We start from the raw sequence: 18,282 nt of genomic DNA on the forward strand, positions 1-18,282 counted from the left end.
CCTCCAATCCAAAATATAGTCGCTGTTATAACTGATATCATGGGTATGACTCTTTTTCCAATTATAACTGATAGCTGACTTGATGAAATGGAAAAAAGGGAACAATTGGACCTCGGTCACTCTCTTTCTGGCTCTCTCCCAACAACCACGTCACAACATATATACTAAGTTTAGGATTTGTTTTACTACAATGACGGGGCTTGTTTTTTGACAGGACAACGACTGGCTTGTTAATTTACGGGTGTGGAATGGAGGAGTTGCTAATTGATGGGTGTGCTACTACACCATAATTTTGTATGCTTAATCTTTGACAAACAGACGACACTGCCAATTAATCTTATCAATACACTATAGCTAGATAGTTGATCATTGGTGCCAATAAGCGTGCAACCTTGCAGATTGCTACATGACGGTAATGGCCAGTTCTTTTCAGATTCAGCTTCACAGAAACTGTGGTGACAATAAGCCCCCGAGAAGATTCAATCCAGTTCTTGCCCACTACACCAGTAGTACTGTGGTGTGGAACAGTGTGGAGGGGTGCAAGTAAGGTGGGCATGGAGGGAATTTCATGGAGAATTCAAGAGAAGATATTAGAAGATATTAGAGAAAACAAATTGTGGTTGAAAATGTATGTCGTACTAATGTATAATTAATTTAGTGGTATGATTGCTCTGTTGGTTTTCCATTGTGATGGAGATCACACAGCCAAACGAATCTTTTGTAATTAACAATGACTAAAACAAGGATGCATGTTCTTTGCTTTGTCATGGGCTACTGGCATCACAAAAAATATATTAAGCCGGCGGAAAAGGACTACGGCAAGCAAAGAGTTAGATATATGAGAGATGTCAGTTCTGACTTCTGAGGCAAATTGCACTTTCATATTCCGCATTGACTTTTTTTAATGAACTACGGTAGGCCTCGGCCTACCTGACTTTTCCATTGCTACAGTGAGCCTAGCTCAATGTTTGAAGCACATTTTACAAATGGAGATAGAAGAAACAAAGCAAAATAACAGAAAAGAAGGTTCCTAAAAAAAAAAGAAACAAGAAAAGCAAGAATCACCCAATGCCTCTGACAAGGAAACTGCAGGTCCTGATTTCTGTTTTTAACACTTCATCAGCACAATGATGCGCCCAAAGCTCCAGATCATCCGCACACCTGAGTTTAAGGGCCAAGGGCGACAGCACCAAACCTCCGAAAACTTTTGCATTTCTGTTCTTCCAAATGTTCCAGAGAGCAGTGATTTTGAAAGTAAGCTGGACTTGAGGATTGGCGCAGCACACCGTTGAAGGTAAAAGGCATTCCCAAGTACTGCTGAAATCCTAGCAACTAAAACAGCAACTAATATTTTGAATCGGAGGAAGTATCTTATTACTAGTAAAAGTCAATATTGCCCTTTTTAACTTTGAGAGGGGGTGTAATGAAGCAAATCCCGTATACTGCAGGGTCACACTACTTAACTAACCAGTCGCCATGCAATCTAATAACCTAGCAAGTGCGGTAGCTTGTTTGAGAAACCAAGCAGCAATGGCGAAGGCGTGCTTGCTGCCTGTGCTGCTCATGGCAGCACTCGCAGCCACCGTGGAGAGCCTCAGTACCCTGAATCCAGGCTGTCAGTCGAGCTGCGGTGGCGTGGACGTCCCCTACCCCTTCGGCATCGGCACAGACAGGGGGGGCGCAGAGTGCTTCCGCCCGGGTTTCCGAATCGACTGCGTCAACAACACGCCGTTTCTTACGGGCACCACCCAGGTGATCCCGGTGCTGCAGCTGTCCGTGATGCCACGCCCGGAGGCGAGGGTGATGCTGCCCGTGGCGTGGATATGCTACAACACCAGCACATGGAGTGAAGTAACCGGGGAATACCATGGCGTGGTGGACTTCAACTCGGCCGGCGTGTACCGCATCTCCAACTCCAGCAACGAGCTCTTCGTCCTCGGCTGCAACACCATCATCTTCATCAACAGCGGGCGGCCCAGCCGCGGATACGACCACAGCTACCACGCGGGATGCATCAACTACTGCAAAGACCTCCAGAGCGTGCAGGACGGCGCGTGCTCCGGCATCGGCTGCTGCCACGTCGATATCCCGCCGGGCCTCACCGACAACTGGATGAGGTTCTACTCCTTCAGCCACCAAGGCATGGAGTTCAGCCCCTGCGAATATGCCTTCATCGTGGAGAAGGGAAACTACAGCTTCCTTGCGGCTGACCTCCATATGGACGCCAAGCAGAGGAAGATGCCGCTACGGCTCGACTGGGCCATCCGCGACGGCAACATCAACTCCACCGACTCCCTCACCTGCTCCCAGGCGGCCAACAGGCAGGAGTACACCTGCGTCAGCAAAAACAGCGAGTGTGTCGACGCCACCAATGGCCCCGGATACTTTTGTACCTGCAAAAAAGGCTACGAGGGTAACCCGTACCTCCGTGACGGATGCATAAGTAAGCCTCCCTCTTCTGACCATCTTCTTGGTTCTATTTTGCGATTGGACAAGGTATTCTGAATTTTAGCTACGAAAACGAAATATTAAAAATTCCAAGCCGACTCATATAAGGCTTCTTGTTCACAGACAAGATCAGTTAGTATTTGTCTATTTGATTTTAAAAACATATGCCAAGTGTTATTATTCGAAAAAAAAAAGATGAAACCATTGTATTCATTTCATAATCATCTCGTAATTTTATAAATCAAAACTTGTTTCAGCGGTGAGTATTCAAATCCTGAAATCAGCCTATTTCACTAATTATTATTTTTACCTCCGTATGTGGTATGAGTTTTGGCTGTAAGCAACTGGTAATGGAGAGTATGATATTAGTCTACTACTATTTCTATAGTGCAAAATATCATAGAGTTGTTATCATAGATATCTTATTTATTACTTTGCAAGGCTCATGGTTTTTGGGAAAATGTTATATATAGTATCATATTATGTTATTGCTATTATCTCTTTCCTCAGTTAATACTGCACCATGACATGAATATGCTTATGTGGCATTAGATGAAATTCCATGGTACTAACTATGTTCGCTCACTTTGCAACTTGTTGGACTAAAATGCTCCCATGCACCTCTCAAGTTGTTGGGCTACTCCGTATGTGGTATAAGTTTTGGCTGTAGGCCACTGGTAATGGAGAGTATGATATTAGTCTGCCATTATTTCTATAGTGCAAAATATCATAGAGTTGCTATCATAGATATCTTATTTATTACTTTGCAAGGCTCATGGTTTTTTGGAAAAAAATATATTATAGTACTCCCTCCATCCCATATTAAATGACTCAAATTTGTCTAAATATGAACGTATCTTCTATATACTAAAATACGTCTAGATACATGTAATATTTCAGCACTTAATATAGGACGAAGGAAATATCATGTTATGTTGCTATTATCTCTTTCCTCAGTTAATACTGCATCATGACATCAATATGCTTATGTGGCATTAGATGAAACTGCATGGTACTAACTATGTTATCTCATTAGGAGTGGCCTTAAGGTCCGCGTTCCATTTTTATAGTGTTGGCACGTTGGATTTTTGTTTAGCTCAAAGAAAGTGAATAAAAAAAAAGAGAAGATGGTCATCCTTTAGCAAAGGAATTATCTCTCAGAAATTAAGATAAGACTATTTTCTCTATTGTATTATATATATTTCCTTAGTAACCTATTTTTCACTAAAATTAAATTAGCAATTAGTAATTACAAAGGATAGTAGTAAGACATAATGAATTGTACCAATTATTTGGAAGGTTAAAAAAAGACTACCTTCCCTACCATTATGCATGTCCTAAAGTATCTGTGGACTGGGGTTTCATTTTACTCCAATGGTAGGATATTCTGAACTTCAGCTGTAACAACGAAATATTAACGAAAATTTCAGGATGTCTTTCTAAATTATATGCAGCAGGGCTTGGATTTCGCACACAAGTGTTAGTCTTTGATTTTAAAAAGATATGTCAAGAGTTATTATTCAAAAAAAAGAGATGAAACCATTGGACTCATTTTCATAATCATTTCACAATTTGTAAATCAAAACTTCTTTTCAGCGGTGAGTATTCAAATCCTGAAATCGGCCCATTTCACTAATTATTATTTTTAACTATGTAGGTGGTATGAGTTTTTTTTCGAAAAGGTATGTGGTATGAGTTATAATGGTGTAAAAGTATTTTCTTACAAAATTGTTTGTTTAGAATAACTCTTACAAAATTGTTAATTAATAAATATATAGCATGTTTATTACAAAAGCACCTCAAACTATACATGGGCATGGGTCAGCTCGGCCTGCCCGGCCCGAAGCCCGACATCCTGGGCCGGGCCCGGGCTTCACTTTCAAGTCCCAAGCTCGGCCCGAAAGCCTGAAAAAAGCCCCAAAATGACTAAAACAGGTATTTTTAATAGGAAAAATAGGTATAAAAATCATTTATCTATTTCAAAAACAATTATTTTAATGCTAAAATGGTCATTTTTTCGGGCTTCGGGCCGGGCTCGGGCTTGATTCCCGTCGGGCTTTATGAAGCACGGCCCGGGGTTTGCCCAGGTATACCTCAGACCCGTAACACCGTTTGTAAGCATTGGTGTTGATAGCCCATATAGGGAGCGAGACATGCTACTATCGTTTGTGTCAAATGACACCGACAATTTCCTTTGCCCTATAAATTAGCACTTGAGATAAGATTAACACATCTTTTAAAGAATGTTATCACACTGATAATTTTTGGCCTCTGGTCATAGCAGAAAGTTGGGCCAATAGCGCAAGGCCCAATGTCTAGCTAGGGGGACATCCGTTATACCTTCCCATCAACCTGAAAGTTTGCGCTCAAAAAAATAAATCAACCTGAAAGCTCTATAAAGTATTTGTGGCTTGGGGTTTCATTTTACTACACTGGTAGCATTCGATTTAATACAATTTGGATAAAATTCAGCTACTCCCTCTGTTTTATTACTACTAGTAGTATTAAATGTATAATCAAATAACATATTATCGACAAATATTTTATGATTGCTCTGATGAAAGTAATCTGATTTTGTGAATTTTGGCATTTTTTTCATAAACTTGGGAAAAGTGGATAATCCTACTGTTATAAATGAGAGAATGTAATTGCTTACATTTACTTAAAAAAATGTGTTATAGCCAATCCTTTCATTCATGATGCAGATATAATTGAATGTGATAGGCTGGCCGAATTTCCTTGCAATGGAAAATGTGAAGACACCGAGGGTTCATACATTTGCACATGCCATCCAGGCCACACGAGTAATGGTGATCCAAAAATAGACCCATGCCATCCAACATTCACCCTTGCAGCAAAGCTTGCCCTAGGTATGCATGCTAACTTTACACTGAAATTTCTTACAAATATCTATCTGTGCATATAACTTCCATGGTAATGTTCAATTTCATTTTCTATCGTGTGATTAAATGCTTGATTTCCTAATTTCATCTGTACTTTATCACGGTATCAACGCATAACAGTAGACTTGTCAAATTGTTGTTGCATGCCGTAGATAAAAGGGCTTAGTTCCTTTTTAGAAAATTAAATTGACGATAATGACAGTACTTGGTAGAATTTAATAATTACACAATGTTGCAGGCATTACTTTGGGCGTATCCTTCTTAATAGTTTTTCTTCTTTTGGCATTCATTATGATCCAAAAGAGAAAGCTGGATGAACTCTTTGAAAAGAATGGAGGCAAGATACTTCAAAATGTGAAAGGTCTAACTATTTTTACAAAGGATGGACTAAAGAAAATAACAAAAGATAATTCAGATTTCCTCGGTAATGGTAGCTTTGGTAAAGTCTATAAAGGAACTCTTTCTGACAATACCTTGGTTGCTGTTAAGGCCTCTATCAAGGTAGATGAGGCTACAAAGGCTGAATTTACAGAGGAAGTTGAGATTCAGACATACATGATCCATAAAAATATTCTCAAGCTAATTGGATGCTGCCTGGAGGTGGATGTTCCAGTGTTGGTGTACGAGTTTGCTGCTAATGGGAGCCTTCAGGATACTCTCCATGGGAACAGAACTCAAAAGATTACTTTAGACTCCCGTCTGGACATTGCAATTGGGTCTGCCGAAGGGCTAAGATACATGCACTCATATACAACTCAAACCATACGTCATGGTGATGTCAAACCAGATAATATACTTCTTGATGACAAGTTAACACCAAAAATCTCAGATTTTGGGTTGTCGAAGCTGCTTAAAGGGGAGTATTTTGCCAAGACTGTAGTTGGGTGTATGGGTTACATAGACCCGGTGTTCATGAAAACTGGTCTTTTAACACAAAAGAGTGACGTTTACAGCTTTGGAGCTGTACTATTGGAGCTTATAACCAGAAAGAAAAATGTATATGATGAAAATTGTAGCCTCATCATGGAGTATCAAAAAGTTTATGAGAAAGAAAGGAGTGGGAGGTCAATGTTTGACAAGGACATTGCAAATGAAGAAGATATGGTTATCCTAGAGGAAATAGGCAAGCTAGCATTGGATTGCCTCAAAGAAAATATAGAAGACCGGCCAGACATGACAGAGGTGGCGGAGCGTCTTGTGATGATTAGAAGAGACAAGAAGTTTGGGAAGAAAAACAACAGAAAAGCACACCACATTGGAAATATTACCATGGACGATTCTCCCAGCAGCACTGAGGTCAGAGCTATATTTTCAGTGGCATCCATGGCCAACCATAATTTTTCGGGTAATTACTAGGCAGGTGAATTAAATGTAATAGGACTGGGTAAATGTATTTGTTATGTGTAATATTTCATAAAAAAAAATATCTTGTAGGAGTATCATGTAATTTGCCACTGTACATAACTATAATGTAGTGTGTGATGTTTAAGATTGGATCTCCACTGATCAGTGTTTGCTTAGTGAGCTCTGATGGTAATGTCTGCCCGACTATAAATGTGTGCATATTTACGGAGGTTTCAATTCAAATCGTTGAGAATGATGTGAACCATAAGTATACCTTCCACATTCCTGGTGGCTGCTGGCTAACCGTCAAGAACGACCCTCAGTCCTGAAAAAAGGCCAATTCTGGCTCTTGGCAATTTTCCCAGACAAAAAGTCTAATTCTACCATCATTATTTAAGAAAAAAAAAGCCTTAACCGTTACTCTCATATCCAGCCTCACGCGACACGACAGGAAATTGATGGCCTTTTTTCTAAACAGGCACCAGGACTGAGTGTGCTATCTACAGGCCAGGGAAAAAAAAATGCACGCAATTTGTTTCTGTTAGGGCTACTCTTTTATCCTGAACATTATCAACCCTGTGGAACCTAAAACGGTCGAGGAAATCCAGAGCAAACACGCAAAGTCAAGGTTGAAGAAAGTAATGGAGCCAGAACAGAACTCCGGAAGGATACGGATGAGGAGTAAAGAAATAAACCAGATGAGGGAGAAGAGGACAAAGCTCTTGCAGCAGGAACCTACATGGCACGGGAGTCCGGAATCCTCAACAGCAGGAGCGCTGCAGGAGAAAGCACAACGACGCAGGGAAGAGGATCTCGTCGTAGTCGTAGGGCAGGGCGGGTGTCTGCATCGGCTCTTCCTGCTGTAGTTGTTTCGCTGTGATACTGCCGTTGTCCAGATCCGATCAGCTCATCGCCTGAGCAGGATGGCAGGAGGCGTCCTCTCTCTGTGGGACAAAGGGGAGAGGGGCTAGCAGGGTCGCAATGAGCTAAATCATGAGATGGTGTGGGGGCACGGGGTTCTCTCCTCGGTCAATTTAAACTTCATACCTTAGTAAAAGCATGTCCCTGGCCTAAACCAGGTGCCTTTTTAGAAGCAAGTATTATTTGGTTAGAAGCATCTAAGCCCATGACTTGAGCTCCTTCTAAAAAAATTCATTCTGAAAAAAAATGGTTAAAAAGTTACAAGAAAGACACAGTTCAATTTGGAAAGAAGAATATGCATCCATAATCCAATAGCAAAATTGGTAGAAGGAATATGTTGTCAATGGACTATGGTTTATCCACAACCAAAAGACCTCTTTGTCACCTTCAGACCAATGAACAGGTTAAATATATAGTGACTATTTTCTGTTCAAGAATAACAATGATCAGTTGTTCTAAGCCGTGTAATTCAATTGGGATCTAGGGTGGGAAAACTCACCTTTATGATGGGAGACCTCACACACATTGTTCCTTCTGAGGCGATCACGGCTCCGGCTGAGGCAAGGGGCAACGAGCCGATGACACGACGGCGACCTGTGCAAATAGACAGTGGCTGGCGGCACAACGCTTCTCTGAATGTAACAAACTATAATTATGCTACAAACGAAATAACCGATGTTATGTTATGCCCCTTCTGTTCATCATTTTGCTATTATAAATGGATGCGGAAAGGAATTTCAAAGAGAATTACCATAAGGAAAGCACAATATGATTTAGTAGGGCAATGTATCAGGGACTCAGGGGCTAATTTTTCACATGGGTAGACTGCTTAGTAGCATCACACCAGTTCCACTTGTAACCTCTTTGGAAAAAGGAAGCAGGGTGCTGTTTCTATAACCACAAGTAACTACTCATTTCTATGTTCAGTAAACAAAACATTACTAAACAGCTGGGAATCATTCTATAACTTCTTACAGAGTGTAACTTTCCAAACTCGATAGAGCAATTAGTTATAAACATGATGCAAAGGGTCCATAATAATGAAACAAAAAATAAATATAGGTTCAGCTATGCAAATGGAAACACACTACATATCTCCACTCGGTAGCGGAAGCAGCAAGAGCAGCAACAGCGTACGTACTTTTCCATATGCTATCATTCGTTCATAGCTAAAACCACATATCACAAGATTATATTCCCTGAAAATGAACTTACCCTAGAACAAATTCTACTCGGTAAGAAGAAACACAAAATCCTCTAAACAATCCCACAGACGGTTCAGGCAGGCATGACCCATGTGAAAAATGACAACTACAGGTACCACTGTCAACCAAAAGAAATATAAATATAGGGCTGGGATTTAGCAAACATTCAGATGCACAAACACGAAAATGATAGCAATTACCTTAATAGCAGCTATCGGGCCCTGCTACTTGCCTTCTGCTGCTCCTTGATCTACATCACTATGTGCCTGCAACATAGAAGGCAATCTTCATTGCATGACATAGATTTCATATGAGCTTCTACGACATATATGCACAGAAAAGGAGAAAATCTGGAACTAAACAGTAGCTATGAATGTACCTTACTAAGAACAAAGGAATAATCTAAACAAGGATGCTTTAATTGAGGGAAACATACCTTCTACCTCACCTCTGTCAAATTCTACTATCAACCAAGCATGATATAGGAGGAATTGATTTTAACACAACAACAAAATCTAGATAATCGAGGGAAAACCGAGTAATAGAAACCTTCTCTGGAAAGTGAAAAATGAAGCTACGGAGAGAATGTGCTTGCATCAACCATCAGAAAATTTGTACGAAAAAATAAAACTGAATTCAACTCACAGGACACAAATAACCTGATTTATTAAAAATATGACATGGCCATGTGATAGCTCGCTTTCTTGTCCAAAATCTTGTTAAACTAGATCCACATACTCGCCTCGAGCTTGTACTTATGGCTCGCATTCTCGGTGCCGCAAACCTGCAGGAGATATTTGTTTATTGATCATAGAAGTTTTAGGCCACCCGAGCAGGAGATTGACAGAAGTTTCAAACTAATAACCAATCCATGTTTTCTCATTTTCACTAAATAGCTGATAATAATATGCTGACGATGGGGAAACAAGTTTACAGGACACATTGATAACAGTTTTTCCACAATTCTTCCATTTGAAAGTAACACAACTTCAGACCAGGAAGATATGAGCCTTAATCATACATTCGTACTTAAAACTCAGAAATATGTATGGTGTGCCAAGGGCAGATCTGTCCATGCAACATTTTTCAGCTAAGCTACCTACCACCGCAATCAGCACCCAAAACACCCATCAAAAGCCATCAGAGTACCAGAACTTCAATAAAGGTAGGATTAAGTTATCAAACTATGATAAACAAAAATGCTGAAGCAATGGAGATACTTAGAAACAGGTAACAGTTCCGCGATAACACGCAGGAAAACCATACATCATCTCAACAGAACTGGTGTGTTTGGAATGGATAATCTCATCTCAGTTATCTTAACAGAGACTAATCCAAATTTACAGCAAGGGATAAATAAATTATAAGGCATCACCCTGATTCTTATGCTCCTATTACACACAGATCATATTGCACGGAGATCGACTTAAGCAAAATAACTACGCAATTTGCAGAAGTTCATATACATATCAGGGCGGAGCGAGGCTATTTACAGTCTGCACGTCTGCGTCATCGAGAGTGATTGGCGGCATGTCCGGGAGCTGAACCTCCTGGGCCTCCACCTGAGTTCGATCGGACGCCTACAGCGGTTCAGCCCCTGCATGCGCACACACCACGTAGACGCCAAAACCAGATTGAATCAAACCGAGCTCACACCAAGCTAAGTTGTACAAGAATTCATGACCGCCAATCTTAAGCAAAATAACTACGCAATTTGCAGATATTCCTAGAAATATCAGGGCAGAGTGAGGGAAAATCCAGTCTGCACATCGGTGTCATCGAGTGATTGGCGGCATGTCCAGGAGCCGAACCTCCTTGACCTCCACGACCTGAGTTCAATCAGACGCCTTTGGCTCCTATACGTGCGCACACCACATAGACGCCAAAATCAGACTGAATTAGACCAAGCTCACGCCAACCCACCCAGGTGAGTAATCAACATTGAACTATTTAATCGGGGACAACTATTTAATCGAGGACACTATTAGTAGACATAAAAAAGGGTATCTAGAAGAATTCATGACCTGAGTAATTTGTTTACCTCAACCACGAATGCTAGATAGAGAAATTAGATCAATACAATTCTTCATGTGAATTGATGCCTGGCTTCGGATCTCATCAACCTGCAAAGAATCAAAAGGTTTGCTCCTGGCTTCGGATCTCATTAACCCGCATACAATTCTTCATATGAAAGGAGCCGACTTGCATCGTTCTTATCCAGCAGCCAGACATGCCTGGCTTCGGATCTATCTAATCTGTCCAACGGAATCGAATCACAGAAAACAAAAGGCGAGTGGAGAGCGTAGGACAGAGGTTAGGGGACCTTGTAGACGCACTCGGCGAGGACCATGGCGCAACAAGAATCATCGGCGCCTGCAGACGACCTCGATCGGCCGCTGCCTCCCTCCGAAACCTCCAGAAATCACCGCCACGACCGGGAATCACCGTCGCCGTCGACCCCAGGGAACCAGCCACCGCCTCCGCTCAAGCCACCGTCGCCTCGAGGAACCCCCACCCGCGCTGGAGCCTGGAGATCGAAGCCACCACCTCCAACCGCTCGCCGGGTCGACCTCGACGTCGGTCTTCACCAAGCCGTCGGTCCTTCTGCCCAAGCGTGCAAGCACCGTGCAGCCGCTCCAGGTCCAGCGAGTAGTAAGCCCCCTACCATCGGCCCAAGGATAAGGACCGCGTGGAACCGGCCCGCAAGGACTTCATCGCGCCGGAGTTACCTCCGCCGCCGCAGCCGCATGCCTGCGCCAGCCAGGCTCTCCAGCGAGAAGGAGGTCGCCTCCCACCGCGCGCTGCTCGACCACCCCGGCAACCTACGGCCTCCAAGAGGCCGAAGGTCCCTCCTGCGCCGCCCGCGTGCCCGATGGTCGCTCCTCCGCCGCCCGCGCGCCCGTTGGTCGCTCCCCCGCCGCCCGCGTGTCCGACGGTCGATACTCCGCCGCCCGCGTCCGCTCCAGGAGCTGGTTGCGGCGGCGGATGGGGAGGAGGTCGATCCGTCGCGGATATGGGGAGGTACGGGGCTTGCATCGTGTTCATTGGAAGGGGATCCCATGGGGGTAACGAAGGATATTGCACTCGGCCAGTGCACAGGGGCCGCCGTACCAGCCGCCATGCCGTCGCCGACTCGCCGCGCTGTGCCCTCCATCACCGCAGTGCAGCCATGCCTACCCCGAACGGGACGAAGAAGTCAAAGAAAAATACAGAGACCTGGTCCCAGACTCCATCGGGACCACAGACAGACTGGCCCACCTGCAGCCATTTCCATCCAGGCAGACCAGGTAGCAATTAAACACGCGAATTGGACGCTCCGGATGAGGCTGCTCAGCAATCGGACGGTGCGAAATTATCTCATGGTGCCCGAATCAACGAGAGGCCGGGTAGTCTAACTTCTTTTAAGTGTACTTCCATGATAAGTGTCTGAAATTGAAATTTAGTACAAAGTTATACTAACTTTGTACTAAATTTCGGACATTTATTATGGATCGGAGGGAGTAGAATTTATCTTTCTTTTTTTATCTCGTGTAGTGTGCTCAAAATTGGACATATACACAGTGGGCTAATTAAGCTGGGTGTGAAGCACGCAGGAGCTGACGCGCTACGAGCCGAGGAGATCATGAGAATCATAATGGAATCCATAAGGAAGTAAGAGAAATCAACATTTTCTCCAAATCTCAAGGAATCATATAGGTATTTCTTGAGATATAAGACGACCTCTTATATAGAGCCCCACAAATCGAACCGTTATACATGCTCAAGAATTTTACAGGGTAGTTTTACCTCTCGGTCACACCTGGCAAAGTGGTAGCTCCAGCTCCCTCAAAAAGAAAAAAAAGTGGTAGCTCCAGCCCTAGAAGTACCGGGCGATACTACTGCTAGGACGAGGTGTGAAAAAGGTGCGAGAAAAAGTAGCGAAAATATATATTTTTTTAAAGAAGATCTTTGTTTACTCTGCTCTTGCTATCCATGAAAGTCGAAGCGCTGAAAGCTGGAGCGAAAACCTGCGCTACTGGCCTTCAGCTGTTGGGCAAGTGCCGTAAGCTCCAGTGATTCTGGAGTCTGATAATGTTGATATCGTGAATGTGATCGGAAAGAACGCCAAGTGCCTGAAAGAATTTGGCACATCTATGAGAAAATAAAGCACCTGAGGTCCCATTTAGGGGATTTTGAAATTGGAAAAGAGGTAACAAGCCCATGACTTACCTAGTTTTACCAGATTTCATAATGTGAATGAGTCCTTGTTTGGAGATGTCACTGAGTACTATGCGATGTCCTTGTAAATGACTCTGCAAACTCTGTTTCTATCGATGAGTAAAGCTGACTAGCACTAGTTTCTTTTATCATTGAACAGTTGGCTAGTACTCGTGCTACTCACTCCTTTACATAATTCTTGTCTCAAATTTGCCTAAAACTGAATGCGTTTATTCCTAAAAAGCATCTAGATACATGTAATATATTGACAAAAAAATATGAAACGGAGGTAGTAGTTAGCAGGTGGTGTAACATGATAGTAGCCTACTAGTTAGAGCTGAAAGAAAACGTAAAGAAAATACGGGTAAAGCCAGTTGATTGTCCTTGTCACATTTGTACTCTCACATTTCCACACAAAACGGCTACAACTAAATAATAACGTTAACGATACACTGGACAGCTTGCTTCACCAGCTGGAGTTTGTTAAATTTGGTTTTGGTTGGGCTGGATCGACGTGCATTGGTTAGGCCGTTGTGTGGCGTATGCATTCAACCGTTCCGGTACGAAGTTCCTTGTCGCCGTGACCAACATACGCGAGCCACCTTGCATGTGCATGCATGGCCACGAATATATATATTTCAGGAATGCCGGCCGCCCTGTTCGCATCACTACTCACTCTGGTCTGGTATAGCTCCCGGCAACCATTTCGGTCTTGTTGCTTACTTGCTTGTTGTGTAAAGCTGTACGGAACACCTCGTTCACGAGGGTCCACTGTCGAGTAGGAGTACTATATAGTAACGGGAGACATAGCCACTGTTGCCACATCCAAGCTTCTATCAACATCGCTGACACACAAAAACTAACCACAGACTGCCATGGATTCCATCATTTCAAGTGCCACGCACATCCAAATGCCTGTGCCGAACCCACAAGCCTCCTCTCACGAGGCGCCGCCCAAGCAGGCACAGCCAGTGGACAAGACGCTGTCGAGCGCGTCGGACCTCCTGAAGCTGCTCCCGACGGGCACGGTGCTGGCCTTCCAGGCGCTGGCGCCGTCCCTGAGCAACCACGGCGTCTGCCACGGGGCCATTAACCGGTACCTCCTCCTGGCGCTCATCGGCGGCTGCGCCTTCTCCTGCGTGCTCCTCTCCTTCACGGACAGCCTCGTGGGCCGCGACGGCAGGCTCTACTACGGCGCGGCCACGTTCCGGGGCTTCTACCCTTTCAACTACAGCGGCACGCGCGCCGAGCGGGACGCCGTGTTCAAGGACCTCTCCAGGTTCCGGCTCACGCCCATGGACTTCGTGCACGCCGTCTTCTCGGCGGTGGTTTTCCTTGCCGTGGCCTTTGCCGACGCCGGCGTGCTCGGCTGCCTGTTCCCCGACGCCGGGATGGACCTGAGGGAGCTTCTGGTGAACCTGCCTCTCGCCGCGGGCTTCCTCGCTAGCATGGTGTTCATGATCTTCCCCACCACCAGGAAGAGTATCGGTTACACGGATATGATGCCTCACTCGCAGTGACTCACCGAGCAAATTGATGTGAAAGGGGAATCGTGCTGTTATAGTACTAGTGTGATTTTCGGAAGAATAGAATTTTTAAGAGTGATATGATCAGTCTCATTTAACCATGTCTAGCCTGTACTCCCTCCGTCCACAAATAAGTGTACATCTAGTTTGAGCTAAGTCAAACTTTTCAAGGTTTGACCAATTTTCTTGAAAAGAGTAGCAATACACATGACATCAAATTGGCGATTCTGGGTTCGGCGTGCTCGGCGCCTCGGCACGACGACGGCTCTGCGGGAGGACATGGGCCGCTTCAACGCCATCGCCTGGACAGCGGATCCTTCTGCGATCCCCAGAGAGAAGCTTCTGGGAATCCCGGAGCCTCTTCCCCCAGTGGACGACGACGTGGACCCTGACTTGAGGCTCAGGCTTGAGGACATCGTGCCCGACTCGAAGGAGGTGCTCGACTACCCCATCATCATCCACCTGCTGCGCGTTGAGACCCGTGGTGGGAACTCCGACTATTCAGATGATGATGACGATGGGGATTCCGGGAGTGATGATGGTGATGACCCTACGGATGGTGGTGGTCCAAGTCCTCGCCGTCGCCGTCATGGCCGCCATGGCAGTGGGCGCCGGAGGTCTCGCTCCTTCCAGTGCGCCCGCGGGGTGGTCGACGACGAACCGGCTACCCGTGGCGACGACGGTGGTGGCCCAGGGATGGCCTGGGCTCGCCAACCCTGACTCGCCCCATCGCTGCCGACGATGGTGGCGCCAGGGCCCTCTCCGGCGCCGCCGCGTTCGCTGACAAACTCGCTGGGGATTCAAATTGCTGGTCAGCAAAGTTCACCTGCTGATGTGGAAAAGGGAGATTCGCCTGCTTCGTCTGGGGGCCCGACTACTGCGCCTACTAAAGTGGTTCTGGCACCTGCTAAAGCGGTTTTGCCGCCTGTTAAAGCAGTTATGCCCCCCGACCTGTTTTGTCCGTTGCGGGACGACTCGGTGTTCTTTCTTGGGTTGGACGCGGCGTGCGATCCCATGCTTCTCGAGTCTTCCGGCTCTCCGACCCCACTGGACACCTGCCTCCTTTCGTGCACTCCTCTAGTGACGTACCGGCCCTGCTTCATGGATTTGGCGGATGGGGCCCGCTCCATCTCGGCCTCCTCTTCTCCAGGCAGGCCCTTCTCCTCGATGGGCCTCATTTCCCTCGACGTGGCCGCCCTGGATTCTGTGGAGTTAATGGACCGCTCCGAGGCCCACTCGATGGGAAGCCCACTGAGCCTTTTTTCGGTGGCCCTCTCCTCCAACCTCTCGGCCTTGGCAATTCTTTTCTCGTCGGCCCCTCGTTCAGAGTTGGATGGAGCCCAAATGCTGGTCGAGGACCCTGTGCGCTCCTTCCAGTCTGCCCGGCGTCTGCCTCCTTCGACGGTGCTCCGTGTTCCGAAAGTCAAGCCACGTGCCGGGAGATTATGTGGTTCCCCTAGACGGAGTGACAGGTTGGCTAAAAGGCTCCGTCTGGGTTCTTCCATCAAACGCCAGCAGAGGCTCCTGATCTCTCGCCTCGGCATTGCCAGGGAAGGCTCTTCAGGCGTACCTTAAGCTTTTTGAGCAACCTCTGACACATGGCCAAATCGCGGCCATCCTGGGGCTCTTCGGCTGGGACGAGGGCGCGGCACCCCTAATGATTGAGGAGGTGGTAGGGGACGCCCGACCTTAAGCTCGCGTCTCCGAGGTGATTGGGGTGGATTCGTCTATGTCTGCGAACCCCAAATGCCTCGTGTGGAACGTGCGGGGGCTGAATTCCCCAGCCAAGCGCACGACGGTTCTTCAAGTGGTCTCTAGGATCTGCCCTGCGCTGGTGTGCTTCCAGGAGACGAAGCTCCAGACCTGTGCTGTAATTGTTGAACAATGCTTAGGGCGTAATTTTGACTTTTACTACTTGGCGGCGTCTGGTTCTCGTGGTGGCATCCTTCTGGCCTGGCAGCCTAATCTTCTCTCTCTCTCCCACCCTCATCTCTCCGAGCACTCGATCGCTGCCCGTGTTCGATCCGCCGAGGGCGACTGGTGGATCACTGGCGTTTACGGTCCTCACCAAGTGGGCTAGAAACAGGCGTTTCTCCAGGAGTTGCGTGAGGTTAGAGCTCTGCATGTCGGTCCCTGGGCGCTTCTGGGCGACTTCAACCTCATCTTGAACCCTGAGGACAAGAGCAATGGACGGCTCCACCGCGCTTTGATGGGACAATTTCGGCGCCTGCTTACCGACCTCGATCTCAAAGAGCTCTATCTGTCGGGCCGACGTTATATACTTGGTCCAATGAGCGTGAGTCTCCCACCTTGGAGCGCCTTGACCGTGTCTTTGTTTCGGTGGACTGGGAAGCGCCGAGACCAAACGCTTTCCTCTCGGCCGTCTCTACTACTGTCTTGGATCATGCCCCACTGCTTCTTGAGATTGGCGCCAACATCCGGGTTGGGCGTCGTTTTCAATTTGAAGCGCACTGGGTCCGGGCTCCGGGGTTCTTCGAGGTGGTTGCAGAGGCCTGGAACTCGACGATGGTTGGGGCCATTCAAAATCCCTTTAAACGGGTTGATGCCAAGCTGCGGCTCTGCGCCAAACTACTCCGTGGCTGGAGTGATCGGCGCATTGGGAACATTAAGCTGCAACTTCTGCTTGCCTTCGAGCTGATCTTGCGTTTTGATGTGGCTATGGAGTCTCGGTTATTGTCCCTGGAGGAGCGTGCTCTGCACGCGAGGCTTAAGCTCAAATTCCTCGGCCTCTCCTCTTTGGAGCGAACGATTGCTCGACAACGCTCCAGATTGTTGTGGCTCAAGGATGGTGACGTGAACACCGGCTTCTTCCATTTGAATGCTAGCCATAGACGCCGTAAGAATTTCATCCTTCACCTGCAAGTGGACGGTCAGCTGACTTCTGATCATGACCTCAAGGCGGCTGCTGCTGATGACTTCTATTCCAACCTCCTCGGCTCGGTGACCGACCGTCCTTTTGCACTCGACCTCGACTTTCTCCGTGTCGAGGGCCACGAGCTGCACGAGCTTGATGTGGACTTCTCCGAGGCGGAAGTGTGGAAGGTCATCCGGGACCTCCGTAAGGACAAGTGCCCAGGCCCAGACGGGTTCACCCCCCTGTTCTTCGTGCCTTGTTGGCACATTATCAAGTTCGACTTCTTGGACTGTTTTCGCTCCCTGTCCAGGCTGAACACCTGTGGTTTTGAGGCAGTCAATCATGCCTTTATTACCTTGTTGCCCAAGAATTCTGGTGCCAAAGAACTTTGGGATTTTTTGCCAAACTGGTTGTGAAGGTTCTGGCTTGCAGACTTGCACCACGCTTTCCGGATCTGATCGGCCACCACCAGAGTGCTTTCATCCACGGGCGTTGTCTTCACGACAACTTTTCCTTGGTGCAAGGCTCGGCCCGATTCCACCATGCGGCACGGAGACGCTCGGTTCTCCTGAAGTTGGACATTACGAAAGCTTTCGACTCTATCCACTGGTCCTTCCTCTTTGACGTCCTCTCCAAGATGGGCTTCGGACCACGTTGGTTTTCGTGGGTGGGTTGTCCGCTGGGATCCGCCTCTACCAGGGTGTTGATGAACGGTACGCCGGGTTGCCCCATTGCGCATCGTCATGGGTTGCGCCAAGGCGATCCTCTTTCGCCTATGCTGTTTGTGTTAGCTATGGATGTGCTCGACCGGCTGTTTGCTCAGGCATCTACAAGCGGGTTGCTGGCGGACTGTGGTCTTCGTA

At 46.5% G+C, this 18,282-nt stretch overlaps 2 protein-coding genes and 1 long non-coding RNA gene across 5 annotated transcripts; 2 read left to right on the top strand and 1 right to left on the bottom strand.

The window, feature by feature from the left end:
- Positions 1 to 1,222: 1,222 nt before the first annotated feature.
- LOC100833084 (wall-associated receptor kinase 4) lies at positions 1,223 to 6,888 on the top strand. Its single transcript, XM_010238063.3, has 3 exons — positions 1,223 to 2,443; positions 5,154 to 5,318; positions 5,590 to 6,888. Exons 1-3 carry the CDS (start codon positions 1,477 to 1,479, stop codon positions 6,705 to 6,707), a joined length of 2,250 nt encoding a protein of 749 aa, XP_010236365.2. The 5' UTR covers positions 1,223 to 1,476; the 3' UTR covers positions 6,708 to 6,888.
- Positions 6,889 to 7,306: 418 nt separating this feature from the next.
- On the bottom strand, positions 7,307 to 13,015 carry LOC112271430. 3 transcript variants are annotated; one of them, XR_002964362.1, is made up of 3 exons: positions 9,022 to 13,015; positions 8,116 to 8,210; positions 7,307 to 7,852 (listed from the first exon to the last, which is right to left on the bottom strand). It is a non-coding gene; the product is annotated as an uncharacterized LOC112271430 (long non-coding RNA). The 3 variants fall into 3 exon arrangements; XR_002964361.1 differs by having other exon boundaries at positions 7,307 to 7,639; positions 7,743 to 7,852; positions 8,116 to 13,015; XR_002964360.1 differs by having other exon boundaries at positions 8,116 to 13,015.
- Positions 13,016 to 13,924: 909 nt separating this feature from the next.
- On the top strand, positions 13,925 to 14,675 carry LOC100833397 (protein DMP2). Its single transcript, XM_010238064.3, has one exon. It carries the CDS (start codon positions 13,930 to 13,932, stop codon positions 14,536 to 14,538), a length of 609 nt encoding a protein of 202 aa, XP_010236366.2. The 5' UTR covers positions 13,925 to 13,929; the 3' UTR covers positions 14,539 to 14,675.
- The last annotated feature ends 3,607 nt before the right edge of the window (positions 14,676 to 18,282 follow it).

The sequence above is a fragment of the Brachypodium distachyon genome, chromosome 3 (genome assembly GCF_000005505.3).
Source record: "Brachypodium distachyon strain Bd21 chromosome 3, Brachypodium_distachyon_v3.0, whole genome shotgun sequence".
NCBI classification, from domain to species: Eukaryota; Viridiplantae; Streptophyta; class Magnoliopsida; order Poales; family Poaceae; genus Brachypodium; species Brachypodium distachyon.

What these genes read in the sequence shown, in the direction of transcription:
- LOC100833084 (XM_010238063.3), top strand. Translation starts at nt 1,477, where the DNA reads ATGCAATCTAATAACCTAGCAAGTGCGGTAGCTTGTTTGAGAAACCAA. An exon ending in CCTCCGTGACGGATGCATAA is followed by an intron (nt 2,444 to 5,153) that starts GTAAGCCTCCCT and finishes TTCATGATGCAG; the next exon opens with ATATAATTGAATGTGATAGG. An exon ending in TGCAGCAAAGCTTGCCCTAG is followed by an intron (nt 5,319 to 5,589) that starts GTATGCATGCTA and finishes ACAATGTTGCAG; the next exon opens with GCATTACTTTGGGCGTATCC.
- LOC100833397 (XM_010238064.3), top strand. Translation starts at nt 13,930, where the DNA reads ATGCCTGTGCCGAACCCACAAGCCTCCTCTCACGAGGCGCCGCCCAAG.